The sequence below is a fragment of the Rhamphochromis longiceps genome, linkage group LG16 (assembly GCF_057381845.1).
Source record: "Rhamphochromis longiceps isolate RC_006_pf linkage group LG16, R_longiceps_female_GT1.1, whole genome shotgun sequence".
In the NCBI taxonomy this organism is placed as follows: Eukaryota; Metazoa; Chordata; class Actinopteri; order Cichliformes; family Cichlidae; genus Rhamphochromis; species Rhamphochromis longiceps.
Genome location: NC_140572.1, coordinates 8,138,428 through 8,160,566, shown reverse-complemented (window position 1 = coordinate 8,160,566; position 22,139 = coordinate 8,138,428). Strand labels below are relative to the sequence as shown.

Below are 22,139 nucleotides of genomic sequence, written 5' to 3'. Positions count from 1 at the left end.
ACAGTATAAAATAAGTTTGACATTCCTGCTTTAGATAACATGCAAATAGCTACGTAACAACGCTGCTAATGTCAGCTCTAGTTTTACCCATGCACTTTGTTTTAAAGTTTTAACAAACTGTCACATTGATACTCAGACTCAACATTATTTCCTTAATGAAATAGTTTCTCTTTTAATGATACAATAAAAGACATAAAGATGAAGAAATAAAAAAATAATAAATACAATAGAATAATTACAAAATGCAGAACATGAAACAGAATCTGGAACAGATGAATCACAAACCTTTGCCTTTAAAAGCATCAGAACGGTGAAATGTTTTCCAATTTTTAGCAATGAGCTCAAAGATACAGGGTAATAGTATGGTATGGAATAGTATGTCCTTTTCTTTGAAACCCCGTGTGCTGGACTTAAGAGCCAGAACAAAGCTGTCTGAGGTGTCTCACACTGTCATGTAACCAGCATTCCTATCACGTACAGAGGCATTCATTTCCCACACGGACATTTAGAAATAGATACATTTTCATTTGACGAAGGACTGAGATGTCAGGTAAAGATGTTCAGTGTGAAAGAGCATCTGGACCATCATGGATTACCAACAGATGTAAATAAACATCTGCTGAACGTGAGTTTAAAACGTCCTGTGGTGAAGCTTGACTTACAAACAGAGATAGCCTTGTGCTAATGCAGCTACTCTGGCAGCAGGTCGTCTCCTAGCTCTTCATCTGCAAAGTCGTCATCCTCCACACGCTTCTTGACTCCCGTCTTTGGTCTGTCCATCTGAGGCCCCAGTGGGTCCACGTAAGACGCATCTACACACAGGAGGAACAGCTTGTGATGAAATAGTTTGGGACGCTGTATCCCGATAGAGACATAATGTCAACATTGTACATCCTTTCTACCAATGCCGTTCTTTTTCTGTGTGTGTTTTTCTCAAGGAGCGCTGCAGAGTGAGATCGTGTGCACAGACAATTTCACTGCATTTTTTGGCATTCTAAATAGATGAGTTAAGATAACTTTCAACATTTAAGTCTGCACAGGTTCATATTTTAAAAACACTGATATAAATATTACTCTGTTCCATTTTTAAACAGCTGCAATGAATTGCATTTAAGGATACATTATTCAAGTTGTTCTTTTCCCTTATACTCAGTGACCCTGCTCTGTTCGTGGTGTGTCACTGCTTGGCTGAGTTGCTGCGGTTGCTAAACTGACTTGTTGCAATGGTGGCATCCTATTACAGTGAGCGCTTTAGAACGTCTCATTCATGCACAAATGTTTGAACAGGCAGGCTGCACGGCCAGGTGCTAGATTTTATACATCTGAGGCAAAGGGACTTACAACACCTGAATTCAAAGATTAGAGGTGCGGCCCAATACTTAAATGACAACCCATGCAGTTTATCTGCAGAGGACTATCCGCTGTGTGCTGCAGACAAAGAAAAACCTTTGATAATATCTTTATGATCATCTAAACCTCAGAATGTGTTTCAACATGGGCTTGAACTCTAAATAGATACACGAATACAGCTCTTTTCTACTTTACTGGACCATTCAAAGACCTTTATAGAATTCAGTCACCCATTCACACAAGCACTTTTTTCTATGCCTGAGTGCTTTTCGATCTTTTCCAATCTAACATTCACACTACAGCTCACTGCGACTCATAATGTGGATGGCTAAATTATCAGAATTTCAGCCATCCATGTAGATGATGTTCCAGCACTAAATGAAATGAAACTGAACTAAGATGTCCATAAACCATCTGTGTGGTTATATATTTACTCATATTTTTCTAAAACAGGCACGTATGTCTTGCACAACACATGAAGTTCAAAGACATAAGATAGTTAGGTAGGTGTTATATCATTAACTGCAGAGAAAAATATGGTTTCCTCACCCAGTTCTTTTGGACTGCTGGCTTCATAAGGTTCATTTGAACCAGGAAGTGACCTCATTTTGGTGCTCAGACGCTCTCCTTTGGTGCTGCTGCTGCTGCGACCACTGTCTGTACAAAAACAAGCACACACCTGCTGACTCATGATCTTTTTTAAAAGCAATACTCACATTCAAAATCCTATTAAAAGCTGTTTAAATGTTTAAGCTGTTTAAAACAGCAGTGCCTCTGTCTGTGGCCTGCATGCGACTGAATATAGACGTGCAAAGTTTTCTTGCACACTTTCACGTACAAAATGTCTTTTTCATGGCCCAAGTATCTCGCTGACATTGGCTGAATGTGTGCAGAAAAAGCATTCCTCCAATGTGAAATCACAGTCACTAAATATCACTGACATGTACGACTTGCTGTACAATAATGGACGATTTTTGTGAAAACATGGCGCGGTCGAACATGCCTACTGACCAGCTGCTAAAATGCAACACTAATATGCAACACACTCAGGTACTTTTGACAGGATGTAATGAATATGCTGGATAATGTGCACATGTGTGTTCCAGGCTTATATGACAGGCTGACAGGGGCGTGTAGTGATATGAATTACAGACATGACTGCAGACAGCAGCAGCCAACATCTGGCTGCCAGGTAGCCTTGGAAACCTTAGGGGATCGGCAGCAGAAAGCTGAAAAACAGGAAGGAGGCCTGATATTCCACCTTCCCCTCATAGTCCCAAAAAAATCTCAAACTGCTGGCAAACTGAGACCTCGGTTGGAAAAATCAACGTTTCCCCCCTGCCTTCCTTTCTTGGACAGTTTCGTTTGCATTTCTCTTTTAGTTTACACAACACATGCTAGAAGCTAGGAGCTGCAACAGAAGTTTCCACAATTAAAGACGTTATAGGCTTGTTTTATACACCTCTGAAACACAAATAACCCTTTATTTTTGCAAGGAGATGGAGATCAATAGAGATGACGCAACTTTCTGGCTTTTAACTATTTTTTCTTATTAAAGATATGTTGAAAAAAAGTTCAGGTACATTAACCCAACCATATCATTTACGTTTGAAAAGGCACATCACACATGATAGAAAACACAGGTTAGAAAATCCCCACGTTTCGACACACTTCTCTCCTGTTCTGCCACTGCGTTTCACCAGATTCAGACTGCAGAACGACAGCTGTGGAAACGTGAGAAAACAAACCACCAGACTCACACGTCAGTCACGAGAGAGCTGAAGACCTGCAGACACACGAGACCACACAATACGCAGACTTTACAGAAAAGATGGAAAACTCTCAGGTGAACGAGAGGGTTTTCCCCGAATATCTCGGAGCCGTCTGAGTGCTCGCTCCCCTCCTCCTCCTCCTTTCAGTGCAAAAAATGAGCACAGTCCAACATCACGGCTGCCTGTCAAACGATTTCTGGATCAGGTCCATTTTTTCTTCTTCACTTGGGAAACTCACTTCTGCTATGCGTGCCTTGCAGTGCTTCACTCAGATGGTTTTAATCACTTAAAAGATTTCTAATGACAGGAGCTCTTATAAAATTAAAAATAAAATAGGTCTGATGCTAATGCTCCGTAGAAGAGAATCACCTGTATGTGCAGACACCTTTGCCTGACTGAAGAACTTTATCAGAGGTCATCTTAAGATTTCACAGCAGAGACTCACAGTACAAACCTAAACATGCTGTTGCTGCTACACAGCTTCCCTTAGTCTAATTTATGTGAATTTTGCTGTTTTGGCTCTTAAAGCTCATTGGCAGGTGAGCTGACTGTGCATTTGAGGGCAAACTACAGATGTAACAACTTCTGAAACATCTCTACTCTATCTCTACTTTTAAGATTAGGCTTAAAATGTTCATTTTTGCTAAAGCATATAGTTAGGGCTGGATCAGGTGACCCTGAATCCTCCCTTAGTTACGCTGCAATAGGTGTAGGCTGCTAGGGGATTCCCATGATGCATTGGGTATTTCTTCTTCAGTCACCTTTCTCACTCATTATGTGTTACTGGACCTCTCTGCACTGAATCATACTTGTTATTAATCTCTGGCTCACAGATGGCCCCGCCCCTCCCTGAGCCTGGTTCTACTGGAGGTTTCTTCCTGTTAAAAGGGAGTTTTTCCTTCCCACTGTTGCCAAAGTGCTTGCTCATAGGGGGTCATATGATTGTTGGGTTTTTCTCTGTTTGTATTATTGTACGATCTACCGTACAATATAAAGCGCCTTGAGGTGACTGTTGTTGTGATTTGGCACTAGGGCTGGGCCATATTATACCGTTCACGGTAATACCGGTATAATGTTAGGCAACGATAGGAAAATGAAATATCGCGATAGAATGGGAGTAAAACGCGCATGCGCAGTGCCTTTGTTTTCATACGCACATGGCCGATTGTTGAGTGAAACAGATGAACCAGAATTGGTTTGTAAAAATGGTGCAACTTCAGTGATGTGGAACTGGTTTGGTGTTTGTCCGTCAGATACACGACAAAGCACATTTTTTTGCAGAACATGCAAGCGGCCGTCGTTATTGTCGTATTTGTCGGACTAAGATGCTCTTAAATCTGGGAGTAATCTGGGTCCTAAACTCCGTATGCTTCAGGTCAAACGAACACTGCAGCATCACTAAGAATTAAAAACTGTCTAAATTCTTTCATCTTTAATAAAACGATCAGCATTGCTGCTTTACCAGGTGTAACTATGAAGTTTAACTTCCAGGCATCCATGAAAACAAAATGTATTACATTTAACGGAGTTAGAAGCTAGCAGGAAGCTAGCGGAAGTTAGCTCGCTAGTTTCGCTAGTTACCTAAGCATGTTACTGAAGTTGGGCTAGCTGGTATATAATTATGTGCTACGTGATCGCTAGCAACACAGCTATGTTAGCATAACATACACAGTGAAGCTGGAGGACAAACACTAACACTTTTCCACTTATAAAAGTTAACGTGAAGGTTCTTCATGGTTAGAGACAAATGCAATCGCATGGCAGGATGCTGTAAACGGACCAAACTTCAGTCAGGAGAACAACTGAGATAATCCATCCACAATACGAGGTTAGTCATTAATATACTGCAACAACATGGGAATAGAGCAGCTGCCAGAGAATTCAACATTAATGAATCAATGGTACAGAAGTGGAGGAAGCAAGAAGAATGAGTTTAATAAAGTTTGATTTATCTGACTGCTTTGTTTCGCTTAATGTGCCTTATAATCCCGTGTACCTTATGGTCCGAAAAATACGTACTGCACACTGCAGTTTAATGTTGCAAAGCACCTCTTTTTAACTTCAGTGGATATTATACATGGTTATGCTCAGGATATGTCAGCCCATTTCTACTGGAAATGCCTTTTGGTTAAACTTTCAGCAAGGAATTTGCATTTGCACTGTTACATTTTTATAAAGCTTTTAATGTACATAAAAACCAGCTTCTTGTTTAATTTTTAAGTGAAAATAAATGATAGGTTGTCTTTTTGCGCTAGTAATGTTGTGGAGTTGTATTTTGTCTCGCATCAATTATATCGTCAGTTATAGCGTTATCGCAAATTTTCAAATATATATCGTGATAAATATTTTTGGCCATATCGCCCTGCTCTATTTGGCACTAGATAAATAAAATTGAATTGAATTGAATGAACTGAGCAAAGAAACAAGCCCCAGTTTATTCAACTACAAATGGCCAGAATTACAGGCACATAGCCTGAAAGTCACAGTCTTACATACCTCTCCCCGAGTCCAGTAGTGGACTGAAGTGTTTAGACTCAGACTGAGATACTGGGAAGCAAAGAGGAAGCAGAGAGGGAATACAGATGAAGACAGAAGATCCAGAGAAGAAGATGAGAAGGAAGGAGAGATTACAGAGCTAGACTGAAGGTCTTACAGCACAGAGAGTAGCAAAAAAGTCTGCCACTTGCAATGAAAGATGATGACAATAAATGTGTCTGCGGTTTACAACCTCGCTTCTCTCACCTGCTTTGACCTCATCTTGTGCACCATGAGAAAATGAGAAAAGGATCTGGGTTTTAGTTCAACAATTTAAACGTTCAAACCAATATTTAAGCATCTGAAAGACTGAAGTAGCAAGGCTGTGATGGACAGTCTCCAGCAACCGTGTGTGTTCATTTTAACAGATGCATTTGGAGGCTCTGGCACCACTAAGCTATGGGAAGATGAAAAGTCCTAATCTAATTTATCACGACACAGAGGACTAATGGAAGCCTTGGCGGGAGAGAGCAGCAAGCGCATTAACAGGTGTCCGTTACACAAACTCATATATGAATACAACTCGACTACAGGAGCCTGCTAGAGACGTTCAGCTGCACAGCATGGAAAAGCTGGGCCTTGTTACACTTTCTGGAGGCTCTCTGGTTTGTATGGATTACATTTGAAATTTGCTCATGGTCCAGCTTTCCAGTGCCACAGCCAGCCTATTTGTCTGTATTTGATGGGGATCTGTACTGAATGTTCAGCCTCTTCAGAGTCCACTAATCCCACAGAGTGCTCAGACCTCCTCATCCTGCAGGATCCAGCAGGATGAGGAGGTCTGAGCAGATCAGGCCTCAGTGTGGTGTTTGAAAACATATACCCATAACGCTGGACTTCTTAGGAGAGATGAGGACAGGTGTGGAGATGCCTGCTGCAGCATGTGTGAACAACAGGTAGAGAGACAGAAAGAAGCAGTGAGACATAAAAATAAAAGAGTGGATCTGATGATCAAAATCATGACGACGATCGTCGTTATAGAAGAGGCATCAGAACCATTACAATGTTTTATGAAAATTATATTTATGTGAGCAAACTTCTCAAACTAAAATCTTGGTTTAGCTCAAGCTGCCATGAAAAAAACCTACGCCTAATAAAGTTCACAGATGTTCCTGTACTGTATGTTCATTTAACTTGAAATTACACCAAAACCCACACATGGAGATGGTTTTCAATGTGACTCTAATAAGATTTTTATAGATGTGCCTCATTCTGGGAGCTCAGTGTGCCTTTTGTGTTGCAGTACAACACAAAACAAGTGTAAGTTTAAATCCTTAATGATGTAAGGTCTGAGCAGAGAGAACATGGATAGAGGACATGGAGAGCACAGTCTGTGGACAGATGCCACAGACAGATGTGTGGCTCTCTGTCTCTCTGCTGGCTGATTTGGGGGATCCACAGTTGTTTGATGCCACATCACCAGCACAGTTACATACTTATTGACATCTGCATTATTAACACCGCAACACAGATACAATGGGGGAAAGTAACTATCTGATCACCTGCTGAATCTGTATGTTTGCTTGTTTCCATGGAGACACAGAATGTCAACAAAATCCAAAAATCCACAAAAAACCCCAACATTATATAAAAGTTATAAATTGATTTGCATGTCACTGACTTAAACAAGTATTTGATCCTCAAGCATAACACCTACTAAGTACTTGATGGTGAAACCCTTGCCTTGGCGATACGTTGTGGGTCATTGTCATGCTGGAAGATCCATCCATGACTCATCTTCAGTGCTCTGGCTGAGGGGAGGAGGTTCTCATCCAAGATTTTACGGTACACAGCCCCGTCCACTGGCCCCTCAGTGCAGTGAAGTTGTCCTGTGCTCTTAGCAGAAAAACAGCCCAAAGCACAATGTGTGCTTGACTGTGGGGATGATGTTCTTTGAGTCATACCCAGCATTACATTTCCTCCAAACACAGAGGGTTGAGTTGATGCTAAAGAGCTTGATTTTGGTTTCATCTAACGACAGCACTTTTCCCCAACATGATTTAGATGTTCACTGGCAAACTCAAGACTGGCCTGCACAGCCTTCTTGAGCAAAACGACCTTCTTGAGCGCTGCAAGATTTCAGTTCATTACAACACAGCGTGTTACTAATGGTGTTCTTGGAGACTGCGGTCTCGACTGCCTTCAGATCGTTAACAAGCTCCTCCCATGTAATATTGGGGTAATCCACCGCCTCATCACCATCCTCACTCCATGAGGCAACATCTTGCATGGAGCTGCAGACTGAGAATGACTGATGGTTATTTTATGTTTTTTCCATTTCCAAATAATCACACCAGCAGCTTTATAAGCTACGGTCATGTAGCTCATTCCAGTCTTGTGCAGGTCTGCAATTTTGTCCCTGACAACCTCTGACAGCTCTCTGGCCTCAGCCATGGTGGTGGTGGTGAGGCTGGAATGGAAGAAGCTGATTCTGTGGACAGGTGTGCTTTATACACAAACTGAGCTCAGGAGTATTTGTAATTGATTGATCCCAATCTGTGAGAGACAGAATTCTGTTGCAGTTGTAGGGATCAAATATTTCTACTCAGTAACATGCAAATTAATTTATAACTTTTATACAAGTTTTTTTTTCTTGAACTCTGGTTGATATTCTCTCTCTTTCCATTAAACTACCATAAAAATTAGAGACCGTTAATATCTTTCTAAAGTAAGCAATGGAGATCGAATAATTATTTACACCACTATAGGTTGATGATGTGTGGACGCACAACTCTGGACTCAGTTGCAAATAACAGCGGCGGTAATCTGTTGACCTAATTTGAAAAACAACAACCGACTCACCAGCGCTGCCTGCACTGCTCTCTCTGCCTTCTCTTCGACTTCTCGCGCTGCCTTCCCGTCCCGATTTTATCCTCTGCAAAGGGAAATAAGAGAAAAGGGTGGCGTATGAGAGAAATTGCGGGCAGGGACACAAATAACACTAAATGTGTTCTAAATGTCTTTGACTTCAAAACGCAGTTTTGCCAATCAGATTACAGCGCTTCAATAAACACTGTGCTTCATAAACAAAGTACATTTTTTTGCTATGAAAACAATCTGGCAAAAAGATAAGCCCCAATATTCAACGGAATGTGACATTAATGCGCAAAAAATATTACATACCATAAAAATGTTACATGTAAACAAGCCTTACATAAAGTCAGGGGAGTACTCTGCAGAATCACTAAAACCATAAGCAGTTAGTTTTAAAGATGATGACAAAAAAGGAAAAGAAATGAAAACAAGGATATATGATGCCACGAAAAACAACCACACAAAGCCAACGTCGAGCTCATATATTAGATTTCGGTTATTGCTATCCTCTCAGTCCTCGTGTCATGCACCGTGCAGTTTGTTTTATCAGTGGGATCGGTTGTTTTCCACTGTTTTTCAGTTTGAAGAATTTGGGGATTAACGAGTCAACCCTCCATCATTCTCTGCAGGCCTGTTTCTCTGCTCCAACAGCAGCTGGTTGTTATTTGACGAACTCATCGGTCTAATCTGTTCCTGGCTTTGATATATCACTCCACACGACCAAGGCACACGGCTCTGTTACTCTGGCTTTCTTCAAATCTTCACTGATCCCAAACCACCTCTAGTTTATGTATCACAAGTGTGTTGTTTAGAAGCCATTAAATAATAATTACATATAAGGAACAATGCATTGCAGAAGTTATTCAAAAGATGCAGTGTTAGCTGATTATTTTCTTACTCAGCTATTATTCATAATAAACAGGATATGAGAACATTCCCGTGATCAGAGTCTTGGAGTACTGCATTGGTAAAACACCTAAAAATATTTTTCTTCACAGACAAATGTGCGAAAGGTCCCATTCTGTGTTATTTGTAATCTTCATCATCAGCAGTGCGCTTAAACCCAGAAATTAAGAACAATATTAATACAGCATAAGTAAACCAGGATATTCTATTGATCATATGCAAGCAGTGGGATAAGATCCAATTAGAAACAAGCAACATTGTTGGCCTATGTAATGTGGTTCCATGACTTGGGTCTTGAGTTAATCTAGGTTTAGATTGGGAAAGAAAACACAGGCTTTATGCTAACCATCACAGAAAATGAGATTGATCCCTTTGGCTGCTTATATTCAAACCACTGACCACTTTTCTAATTCATTCTGACGTTTCATGTGACACTGAACAACTCAAACTGCTCTGGCATCAGACCTGAGAACAGCTCTCCAAACACTAAAGCTGTTTTGAAAAAGACCCGAGATTACTATCAGCCAGGTGTTAAACAGCTGTACAGCATCTGTTTGATTCATGGAAAATAAATAGAGACGAAAAACAGCTGTTTTTCATGCAGCTGCAGAGTTGCAGTGACCACGGTCCAACGTTGCATCTAAAGGAAACGCGCGTGTTTTAAATCAGCGAGCGCTCATCCAGGAACAGACGTCAGGGTTCTGTTAAAAAAAGTGATGAAAAGATGATTGATGAAAGTGCCCGAAAGGTCTCTAATGTACAACTGCAAAATACGCAAGTAATTCATCAGGCAGCATGTTAACATGCATCAGATGGACCCACTTATACAAAACAAAGTGGAGTGTGTGGAGTTTAATTCATGCAAATAGATCTCGGATGTTGTTCCTGGGATCTGCTGGAGCCTACCTTGGGGGTCACTGCACCGAGCGCTCCGATTACCACTCGGACCACTTATTATGAGCCCTTGGTACTTCTCCAGCTTCTCATGTTCCTTCTTCCTGATGTTGTTGTCAATCTGTATAGCTACATCTATCACTACGGCTGTCTTCTTCTTCTTGTCTACCACCACTATGTCCCACAGGATCTTAGCTCAGTCATTCTCCACCACCCTGAGGGGGCATACTTGGCACATATGTTTCTGTATACTATGCCGGCCACTTGGTTATGGCGTTCCATGTATGCCTTGCCTGCTAGCATCTTCCACCCTGCTGTTATGTGCTGGATTGTCTCAGGGGCATCTTTACACAGCCTGCACCTGGGGTCTTGCCTGGTGTGATAGACCCCAGCCTCGATGGATCTATATGTTATAAATATGTGTGTGTGTCACTATTATTAAAAATCAATTCCATTTTATTTCTATCTTTGTTAGTGAACTTTTTGTGGGGGGGTTTCTGCAAATTATTTTCAAGTCTTTTTTTTATTAAATGTAGAATTGAGATCTGCCAAACAGATCATTAGTTTATTTACTCAGAAATGTCTGACAGAATACCTGCTCTCTGATTTCCTTCATCTTCTCTACCTTCTTCAGTTTGGTGGCGTAGTCTTGGGCTTCCTTCAATTGCATATCTGTGCACAGCCGCACCAGGAAACGCAAGCCTGCACCAAACAACACACACATACACTCTTTAATTTTACACTCTGATCAGGGCACCATCTGTTGCTGGTCAAGAGTTCCGTTGAAAACTGCGTAACAAGCTGGATCAATTACATTCCACATTTTCTGGAAACTTTCGGTGGATTTCTTTATAAGTTTCCAGTGCTTTCTGGGAGTTTCCTGTGAAAGAGGAAAAGAAAAAGAACAAAAAAATGAAATGAACTCTGCTAGCTCACATTGCAACTTTGCTTTGTTGTTTTATTGCCATGCAAGCTGAGGCGAAACGTGTTTTTCTCACCACTTCGTCTGTAGCAGCTTGCCACCATTAGCTGCCACTTCACCTGAGTTGGTCTGAGGAGCAGAAACACATCTGATCAATATAAACACACAAACCAACACCTGACTTAAATCATTTTGCTGACCTCATATCAGTATGCCAGTACCACACTGAAATAGTTAATATATTTTAATAATTGATACCACGTAACAAAAAAGGTGGAACTATGTGCCTCAAGATTAGAGAATGTGAAACAACTTCACTAATTTTTTCTGCAACAGTTCCATATAAAACGAGAGGCTTTCACATTCATTTAAGTTTGAAACTCATTTAAAGGGCTTCCATAAAAACCTTAGAGTGTGAACTTACAATTTTTTACCAACCCATCCGTGCTATCTGTTTAAAATAATCTAAATAGTAGTTACTTACTGTATTAGCGTGGCTCTTTCAAAGTACTGAATGGCTTTCTCACAGAACTGTGTCTCAATGTAGTAAGCTCCGAGCCACTCAATCACATGGATGTTGGAGGGAAAGTACCTAAAGGACTGGACAGCAACAACGTAACAACATTAGTTAGCTTAAAGTAGTGGTGTCAAAAGTAGGGGCTGGGGGCCAGGATCAGGACAGCAGAGGGTCCAATCCGGCCTGTGTTTAGATAATGTGAAGAAGGGCATAAATCTTTTACTTTTATCTGCACTTTGAGAAGTTTTACAGCCTTTTGTACTGCTAAATATCTCCATCATGGTCATTCATACTACTCTAACATAATTAACTAACAGATGAGCAAAAAAATGACAAAAAAAACAAACAATTTTTTCATTGTACAAATTGCTGTTTTTTACAATGGGTCCACAGACAAAAAATATACTGTTAACTTCTGTACAGTGTAATTTAGAGAGAAAACCCCCCGCCATGAAATTAAGCTTCTGGTACCTCATAATAGTACTGGAAAGCCTGGGATTTGTCCCCCTCGCCATCATGCAGTTCTCCCAGCTTAGCCAGTGCCTGGGCGTCTGTGGGAGTTACACTGATGACCTGCATTAGCCACTCGATTGCTTGTTCGGGATTTTCTAGAAGCTCATAGCTGGGATCAAAGTGTTAAGAACTAATAGATGCTCATGTGATGATATATGGACAAACAGGCTCGAATCCCTGAATGAACACATTCCAACAAACCCTAAAGTACATACGAGTAAAAACAGATCATCTGTGTGACATACAAACGATCACTAGAGCCTGTCTGACACAGTATTTTTAAGACTATATCAGACTATATACTGATATTTGGCGATTTAGAACTCAGATATTCCAATATATCGTCTAAAAATGTTTTCTTTCACACACAGCAAAGAAACCAAACAGATTTATGTTTAGGAGTAAAGGCTGCCTTACTCTGCTCAGATCAGCTGGTTTTTGTGTTTGTGTCTTTCTAAATATGTTGTTGGCAACAGGGGCATCGTATGGTGCCCCCTGGTGAACAAACTATGCAACATCAATGGACTTTGACACTTTGTAATGGCATTTCTCTCACGTCTTCTTTACTTCTCTAATTTTCATTGATTGTCTCTTACAAATGCCGATAACAATAGAAGAACAAATAGCTAATATTGGGCGATTGTACTGGCCCGCTGATAAAACCATCTCCACATAGCACTTGTTAGCAGTGGGATACAGGCTGGCCAGCTGGTACATGACTTGGGAACTGTTCCTCAGAATGGCATGGAGCTTCAGGAAGCAGTCCAGAGCCTCCTCTAGGCGATTCAGTCTTTGATAAGTCAGACCTGGAACAAGGTTTAGGGGAAAATTCAGTCACGTAACTGTGCCTCTATGTTAATAATAATCACACATATATACCACATGTTGGTGTAGTTTTATTCCAGCGATACCTTTTACTTAAGATGACTTTAAAATTTGGATGCTGTTGTTTAAAGAGCTACCGTGTCTGTGAATACGATAGCTCCAAAGGTTTTAAATGAATTCTGAGAAAACTTTGTATAGGTGTAGAGTCGGGTCATATTAACAAACCATTTAAATTTCGTTAACATCAACCAAGGTCTTCAAGGTGAACTTAAAGATTTATTGGCTGAAAACAGACCAAAACGCCTGATAAGTTATGTTAACTAATGTTAGCCTGATAACTGAAACTAAGATTCTGACAACTGTGGTGTGTACTGTCAACAGAAAGTACCCATGAAGCTTTCAAATATCATGTCTCATTTGACCTCTGACCTCTCCTTTAAGGTCAATAGCTTGATCTGAAGGTTAAAGTAATAACAGTAGATAGAGGTAATTAAAACTATTTTTCTTACTGCAATTGTTTGTATTAAAAACATTTATAAAATGGTATATGGGAATTTTAAATCTCACATTATAGTTTGCATCCAAATATGTCACATTTGACCTCTGACCTCAATTTTGCATCTGCCTTTCTTTCAAATTGACCCAAAAATGCATGCTATCTTTAAAGAAAGTATTGTCAAGAGAAAGAAAATGAGCTGCCTACTTGGTTAGAAACATGCTGTAGTATATTATTATATAATAAAATAAGGTTATTTGTGTCCACGTATTGATAAATCAATGCCAATTATCCATTACCTACTCCTACATAATCTTTAAACACAAAATACAATACAATTAAAAGTAAATACTTCGCAGAGAGTGAGCTGCCCTGGGGGAGGTTTGTGCTCTAAGTGCTTCTTGTTATTTATGTATTTGTGCACATTCCAATAGAGTCGGTCATGCTGTGTCCACACTTATTCTCAATGTAGCCTCAGCCAATATTCTGATACTCATAGCAGAATGCTGGATGAAGATACACAGAGATTTAGACAGGGCACTTATGGCCTCACTATATTTTCCTAACAGTCAAGAGTCTGAATTTAAAGTTCAACCAGTGCTTGCAGCAAATATTAACAGACCACAGTTCAGAGTGCAGCAAGCTCTTGTTGTTCATTCCCAAATGATTCTTGCACGTCCAATTGTTGTTGCGCAATACATCAAACCTCCTGCTTATCTACTACCGCATTACAGCTGCAGTTAAGGAGCACTTACCCAGGTTGTAAAGGCCTTCGGTGCACGAGGAATCATTCCTCAGTGCTTCTTTGTAGAACTCTGCAGCCTTTTCATAGTCCTGTTTGACAAACACCGTGTTGCCCTTGTTGATAAGTGCTGCTGGGTTGTAACGATCAGCATTCATAGCAAGGTCGGCATATCGGTCAGCCTGGTCGTAGTCTTTCTCCTGTTAGGGAAATTACAAGAGAAGAGAATATGGTTGTTCAATCATCTCCCAACAGTAACATTTAGTATTACATTTCTTTAACAGCAAACCTCCAAATATTTTGCTGATTTTAAGTGTTTTAAATTTTCAGAACTTTTCAGTCTAATGTTATTTTATAATCAAGAGATTCTTACCAGAAAATAGAGGAAAGAGAGGTTAGTGGCTGCAGCGCTCTTCACTCTGCTGTCCTTCTTCTCAAATGCCTTCAATGTTTCCACTGCCTGAAAACACACAACTCATTACAATCAGGGTAACACTCTGTACTAAAGCTCCTCCAGTACAGCATTCTCAGTAATAAATGATATTTTAAGTACAAGCGTATTTCCCCAGCATGTAACACACAAAGAAACATAGAAAAGACACATAAATTTACTGAATTGTTAGTCAAAGAATCAACGACAATATTATTAACCATTAATAGCCAATCACTGATAAATTACATATGCATCTTCACATTTATGGTGAAGATACTTGGACATTTTGGCATTTTTTTCTAAGAACATTTGAAGGTAAGCTGTAATTCTGCTTCATTCCTTACATCTGTTTATGCGTCACCTTCACTGTGTGCTGTGCTCTGGTGAAGTAAATATAATGCTTTGCAAGTTTAAAGTCAGTCCCTTTCCCCTTTTTGTCTAACTGACTGTCTCTGTGAGTATGTTACATCCTGGGGAAAATTTCCCAACTGTATTAGTGAGTAAGGATTAGCATTTTCACAAATCACCAGCTTGGCTACAGCTGCACAGATGACCACCAGTTACATCACCAACACTCCTGTGTGTAAATACTGTAAAAGCACCACAGCATGCATCAGATGTAAAACCAGCGGTTACAAGATAGTTAGTTACTACAGTGAGTCCTTTAATCTTAGCCACAAAGCAGCTCCACACATGGCTGCATGTCCTCCACTGTTCAGTTGGATATTATTATTAACAAAGAATACGTTCAGCACAAAGATTTTCCTGAGCAGTCTGTGGGGCCTAAACCAATAACTGCCTCACAAACGTCTCCTTGCAGTGGCATTATTTGGGTAAAAGACGTCCTTATGAAGCAACAAGTTAAGGGGGACAAACCCAGTACAATCTAAATGTGGACATGGGAATGAAAGGCAGACATACCTCAACCTTAGGCATGCAGATGGGGAGGAAACAAAAGCAAAAAGACAATGAGAAGATGAAATACTCAGTCGGACACTGAGCTCTGTTCAAACAGCCTCAACAAGAGAAAACGCACACGTATGAATAGTGCTGAGCAACAGTATTACAACATTGTTATAAAAAGAAAAGAAAAAGATGGAAACACAAATTAATGTAAACGGATAACGAAGAACAGGTTTCACATGTTTTAAGGGAATTACACTTCCATAAATTGAATGCGTGTGATCCTTACTTAATCGCATCGACTTTTTCGGTTTGGCAAATATTACCAAAGGTATCAATTTACATGACAGCCACATATGATGGAAGCTACTAAAGCCTCATTTTGATGTCTTATTATGGTCTAAAATTTAGTTTGGCAGCAAATTATTAAGAGTGGAAGGTGTATACACAGACCAGAAAAGAAGGAAGTACCCTTAATGCTGCTGATACTCTCACCTGTTTGAAGTCCTTCTGTCTGAGGTAGGTGATGGCTTTGTTGATCTCTAAATCATTGGCAAGCTCGACATACTGAGAACTCTTCACCATGTCGACACACCTTAAAAAAGAAAAAGAAAACATACATTCACTATCTTCACGTGTCAAATGCCAGCATTCGATTGATCACTGTAAACAGCAGGTGCATAAATGGAGAATAATTAAGCAATTGTTTGATTTTGACTTATGTTTCTCAATATTGAAATGGTCCTCTCCAACATACTAATGTGCATTAGTGCACATCAATGCACATGTCGAGTACTTTTACGAGTATTCAACATGTATTGTTCATTTAAAAACCTAAATAAGAAAGCATTAGGGAGAGAAATTGTCGAAATAATAGTAGAGCTTGAGGTTTATTGTCAGTCTGCTCCAGAAAAATGTTCAGAAAATGTGATCAAACTAGTGTGCAGAGAAGTTTAGGCAAGTAAAGGAACTTTGGAAAGTCCCTCACACCACCACTAAAGAAACGAGAGCCACTGGAAGACTCAAACAATTAAAACCTTCTTCTTGTTACAATCTCCCTCTAAGGGCAGTCTTTGAGCTTTTTTTTTTTTTTAAACGTTCAAGCAATGAAGTTGGGACATTTATGTAATCGTAAATGAACTGTAATTATACAACACTTAGGCACTGTCACAATTTTCAGTTATTCAATGACAAACAAACATACCATGCTCACATTAAAGTCTTTAGATGCAAAGAAAAAGACAGCAGTAACAAACCAGTCAAATCCAGTAGCAAACAAAGTCTCAATCGCTGGGGCAATGAGCTTGGCTGCTGTCATGATGTATTTCTCAGCCAGGGTTTTTCTATGAACAGCATACAGGAAGTCAGAGGAACAGGTGAATTAAGGGGGGGGGGGGGGGAGTAACACAGAGGACTGATGGAGCAAGACAGAGTTGGGTTTGTGTTGTGAATATCTTCTTACAGATCTCTCTCCATCTGGTGAAGTTTGTCATTTTTAATGGCTTCAATGACCATATTGGAGCTGGTGTCTTCCTGAAAGAGTTGGCAGAACTAGACTTAATTAATGAAATAATAATAAATGCTGTAATAAAATATCACTCACATTGGAAGGGATGTATTTGTCTTCATCATCAATGCCCAGAGGAACAGAGATGAGCTTCTGAAAGGCCTTCTTCATCCTCTCTCTGTCACCGATAGCATAGTAGCACAGGATAAGGTTGAAGCCTGTCTTGATATTTGGACTCTCGCTCATGATGTGCTCGAAAGACGTAATGGCATCTGTGTACTGGCCCATGCAGATAAACACTACACCGATATTCTGCATGATCTTGATCCTCATTTCTTTGTGGGCATTTGTTATCTGATCCAGCGCCATTCGGTAGAACTTGATGGCTTTAGGATAGTTCTTCTGTTTAAAGTAGATGTTGGCCATGTTGACTTTCAGGCGGCCTGGAACAGCAGCATGCATAGTTTGACGGAAAAACCACAAGACAAGCGATACAACAAAGAATTTACAATGTATGAAACATGACTTTTTTCTTATGTGTCAGTGATCTGGGACTATTTAACACAATGCCACAATTTTCCCAGCAGTAAAAATCCAAGATACTGCAAAAATACACCAAGAGCTACACCTCAGAGTCTACAGGCCTCAGTTATCATGTTAAAGCTCATGAGAGTACAATTAGAAAATGATTGATCTAGTATGGCTTCGATATACGTTTCTACAAGAAGAGCATAGCTTAGATTTGCACTCATTGAGACATCCATGTACGCGTCTTTATACCAAAGTATTGTCGAGTCAAACGTGAGGCCACCTGCAAAGCGTGGGTGTTACTGGGTCATGGGGAGGACAATGATCCCATGAAAACAAGCAGATCTATAACAGAATGACTAAAAAAAGAAAAGAATCAACACGCTGCAATAAACGAGTCAGAGTGCAGACCTCAACATGATTTAAATCCTGTGGTAGGTCCTTAAGAAAGCTGTGGATAAATGAATGCCTGAAACCCTGAAGGAACTGAAGCAATGTTGTAAAGAACAGTGAGCCAATATTCCTCAACAACAACAGGAAACACTGATAAAGTCATTGGGATAAATATTACTTGAAGTTGCTGCTGCTGAAGGTATTCCACAAGCTTTCATGCGGTGTATAAAACTTCGTTTTCACATGATTGTATTTACAAGGGCTGCCACATTCTAAGTACACCAGCAGTGAGTGTGAAGCTGAGCGGCCTGCTCACCTGCGTTACTGAACATTTTATTCTTCACAATGATCTGGTAGCTGTTCAGGGCCTCTGGGTACATTTCATTGTTTGTGTATTGGTTGGCAAGGTTGAGCAAAACCTGTAATGGGAGAAACATTTAATATTTCTAAATAAAATAATTAAAAACTGATGTTAGAAATTGATTCTCAAAAACAAACTTTAAATTGTATCTGTCTTCCGCGAGCTGTTCCTTCCTAAATAGCTGAGCCATGAACACAAACATCTGAGATGATTTACTTTAATATTTTAATATGAAACAATAATAATAATTTACTCTGAATGAGATAAATAAGAACAGATTTTGCATACACTACTGAGTAAGCACTTGTGGTTTATTTCTACAGTTATTGTAGACCAGGAGGATATGGAGCATTTTAAATGAAAAGTACAACTTTGATTTATTTTTGACTGAAAAAAAACCCTCTCTTGCTTATTTTTACTTATCACTTATCAGTTTGGTTTTTCAGGCATTAAAAAGTAGTTTTTTCAAAAGAAAATCAACACCAGACTGTTCTTTTAGAAAGCAAATCATTACTCATGAGTGCAGAGTGTAGAACAAGCATACAGCAGCCTGACTTACAGAGTACGTGAGGTCTAGATTTATATGGTCTGCACTGCCAGACTGTTCCCTCTGTCTGACCAGGGCTCTCTCCTTCCGCCCTGCCTCTTTGGCTTTTTCAAGGGCCTGTAGACACAGACACAGACCCACACAAACACACACAGCAAGTAAGCCACTTCTGGGTAATAATCAGAAGTAATTATGAATAAACACTCTGCTGCAATGATGTAACAAGTTTTTCCTGCCCATTAGACATTCTGGTGCCGACCAAAAAGGCCTTGGCCTTCCACAAGATGAAAGTTACCTGTAATAACAATATTTTTAAAAACAGCTCTTTTAATTTTTCAGAAATCACAGCAAACCACACACTGCTGTTATGTGACATAACACATTGCCTGTAAAATATTAGACCAATTTTCCTCATGTATGAAAAACCACTGGAAATGGGAAGGTTGATAAACTTCAAGTACTTTGTCCTAACAGCCGTTTTAGGTATTACTCTGGTAGAAATGTAAGCAGTTTTTATACTGCTTACATTTTTATACTACTGTGAGAGAGCTGACACAGTTAAAAATGAATTATGACAAACTGCCCCACTTGGAGAGCCTTCTCTTTAAATCCAGACAGTCAACATTAGTAAAAAGTTTGTTAAAGAGTGAAAGGCTGACCACTTGTAAGGCTCCCATGCTCTGTGCCATGCAGCTCTCCTCTATCAGGTCATTCACTTTCTTCTCCAAGATTTTGATCTTCTCCTCAGGCCTGCAAGAACATGATGAGAGTGAAACATTTGTCAGTTTATAATAGCTGGTAATAAGAGGCCCAAGGTGTGCCAAGAAAATATCCCCCACACCATTACACCACCACTCCCAGCCTGAACCACTGGTGCGAAGAAGGATGGCGAAATGTTTTTGTGTTCCTTATGCCAAATTGTGACCCTACAATCAGAATTTCACAAGCGATGCTTTCTTTCTGTTCTTCTAATCTATTCTATTAGTTTCAGTGACCCTCTAAACTGTAGCCTCAGCTTCCTGTACTACCTAACAGGAGGGTCACATGGCGTGGTCTTCTGCTGATGTAGCCCATCTGCTTTAAGTTTTGATGTGCTGTGCATTCAGCGATGCTCTTCTGCATACCTTGCTTGTAAAGAGTGGTTGTCTGTTACCTTCCTATCATCTCAAAGCAGCATCAGCACGACAATTTCAACTAGAAAATTGCCACTCCCAACAGATCTGCAGTTTTTTAAACACTCAAACTCAAACCAGGCTGTTTCAAGCAAACAGTCATGCCCCGTTCAAAGTCATTTAAATCACATTTCTTTCCCGGATGCAAGGTTTCAACTTCAGCAGGTCATCTTGACCATGTTTATGTGCCTAAATTTACTGAGTTGCTGACATAAGACTGGCAGATTAGATATTTGCATCAAAGAGCAGTTGAACAGGCATACCTAATGAAGTTGCAGAGTGAGTGTACTGCATAGCATTTTCACACTGAAACAAAGCAGTCTAAAGTGATAACTTACGTATCCTCATTCTTTGCTTCGAGTGCAGGTGCAGGACCCCTGGACTGGCCCAGAGGGTCAAAGGCTGAGCCTGAAAATATAAATCATACCAATTCATCACTATATAACTGCAAGGGGAAAGACACAAAACTTGCATCTATAAATATGTCCTTACAAGAATGCACAGAGGTTTATATTAACAAAAAAATGCAATTTTTTTATTTTTATTGTTTTACGTTAGAAACACTCAACTGTACCTATTCCTGAAGTATACAATAATAACTTTTAAATCATTATCGACACGCAAAAGACAATAGATGAAACAGACAACTTTAAACTCACCACGACTCAGGGAGGAGGTGTAACCTGCTGCTTTGACGGCAGTCATTGGACGGGCTGACCCATCCTGGTACATTTGCAAAATAACAAAAAATACATATATAGTAAACACTAATTATAAAAAAAATAATCTAACAAAACTATGCAAGACCTTATTTGCACATTTGATTGTTCAATAATACTTCTCACCTGTACAGCTCCAGTCATGGGTCGTCCCATTGAAGAGGCCATATGAAGCCGAGCCTTTGTGAAACAATAAGTATTAATATTGTAATCAATAACAATAATTTAGGTCTTTTTAACATGTAGATATGAAAAAAACGTTCCACATAAATGCTTCACAGTAATGAAACAATCACCATTGGCTGCACATCTTGTCACTGATCATTGATTTAATCTGAGCAACTTTCAACAAAGAACTGCACTTTGAAGGAGGTATCTGTATTTGTTGTGCTCATTCAAAAATGTTTCACTTTTAAAGGATCATTTTATTTCATTGTACTTACGCCAAAAGAAGAAGCTAAAGATCGAGGTCCAATGGGAGTGCCAGGAAACTTGGCAGTCATCTAGAAAATTAAAGACATGATATATTAGTAGTTAAACGATTTATACACCTCCAGAAAACCCCTCTCTCTCTCCCACTTACTTACTCATTCACTCACACAAGCGCGCACAAACAAACAAACAAACAAACAAACACACACACACACACACACACACACACACACACACACACACACACACACACAGAGTATTTGGCACTTACCGGGGGTCTTCTTCCATGACTTGTCCTCACTGCTTGCTGGAAGCCCACATCATTCTCCAGCTCCTTAAAATTAGTCAACAATTAGTCTTCATTTTTTACATAGTGGGCCGACGGAAGAGCAGACATTTTTTACACAAACAATTTTGAAATAAAACTTTGAAGTAATTAGTCTTTCGCCATGCCACTATCTCGACCTCATATAACCAACATTAATTTTTCAAAGTTGATTTTCTATACGCTTAGAAACAATGTGCTAATGTAGTGTTAGGTTAGCGGTTAACTTACCTCCGAGTCAAATGTCGGATTATAATCATTGTAACCCGAATAAAGGTCGTCCTCCTCCACAGCCAGATGCACATGTTCCATTTCTGTTTCTCCGGAAAGGTAGTGTATGAAAATAATCCTCAATGTGTGGCAAACAAACAGTTTTCTATGCGCGATAACTGATAATATTTTGTTGTCCTTTTAGGATTTCGTCCCACAATTCAACGCGGCACGGGCGGGACAGTTTCCTTTTCAAACCTCTGATTGGTTTTTCACGCGTCCATCATCGTCTGGCCTCAACCTAATTGGTTGAAGTTGCGCTC

General features: G+C 39.8%; 1 protein-coding gene across 4 annotated transcripts; it reads right to left on the bottom strand.

Moving 5' to 3' along the window:
• Positions 1–154: 154 nt before the first annotated feature.
• Positions 155–22,033, bottom strand: ift88 (intraflagellar transport 88 homolog). 4 transcript variants are annotated; one of them, XM_085385646.1, is made up of 24 exons: positions 21,838–22,033; positions 21,553–21,615; positions 21,293–21,352; positions 20,976–21,029; positions 20,790–20,853; positions 20,469–20,538; positions 19,618–19,708; positions 18,971–19,075; positions 18,367–18,469; positions 17,226–17,572; positions 17,085–17,155; positions 16,879–16,965; positions 16,112–16,217; positions 14,660–14,746; positions 14,300–14,486; positions 12,921–13,029; positions 12,182–12,332; positions 11,678–11,793; positions 11,270–11,322; positions 11,086–11,151; positions 10,867–10,973; positions 8,460–8,532; positions 1,900–2,007; positions 155–812 (listed from the first exon to the last, which is right to left on the bottom strand). In XM_085385646.1, exons 1-24 carry the CDS (start codon positions 21,916–21,918, stop codon positions 691–693), a joined length of 2,481 nt encoding a protein of 826 aa, XP_085241772.1. In that variant the 5' UTR covers positions 21,919–22,033; the 3' UTR covers positions 155–690. The 4 variants fall into 4 exon arrangements, 3 of the variants coding, with proteins under 3 accessions (XP_085241772.1, XP_085241773.1, XP_085241775.1); XM_085385647.1 differs by having other exon boundaries at positions 16,118–16,217; XR_014908041.1 differs by lacking the exons at positions 155–812; positions 1,900–2,007; positions 8,460–8,532 and adding exons at positions 8,545–10,078; positions 10,284–10,674.
• Positions 22,034–22,139: the final 106 nt, after the last annotated feature.

Excerpts from the sequence above, each read along its gene's own strand:
- ift88 (XM_085385646.1), bottom strand. The coding sequence starts at position 21,918 with ATGGAACATGTGCATCTGGCTGTGGAGGAGGACGACCTTTATTCGGGT. Across the intron at positions 11,794-12,181 it reads CTTTCCAGTACTATTATGAG|TCCTTTAGGTACTTTCCCTC; the intron begins GTACCAGAAGCT and ends GTTGCTGTCCAG. Across the intron at positions 11,152-11,269 it reads AAGCTGCTACAGACGAAGTG|GAAACTCCCAGAAAGCACTG; the intron begins GTGAGAAAAACA and ends CCTCTTTCACAG.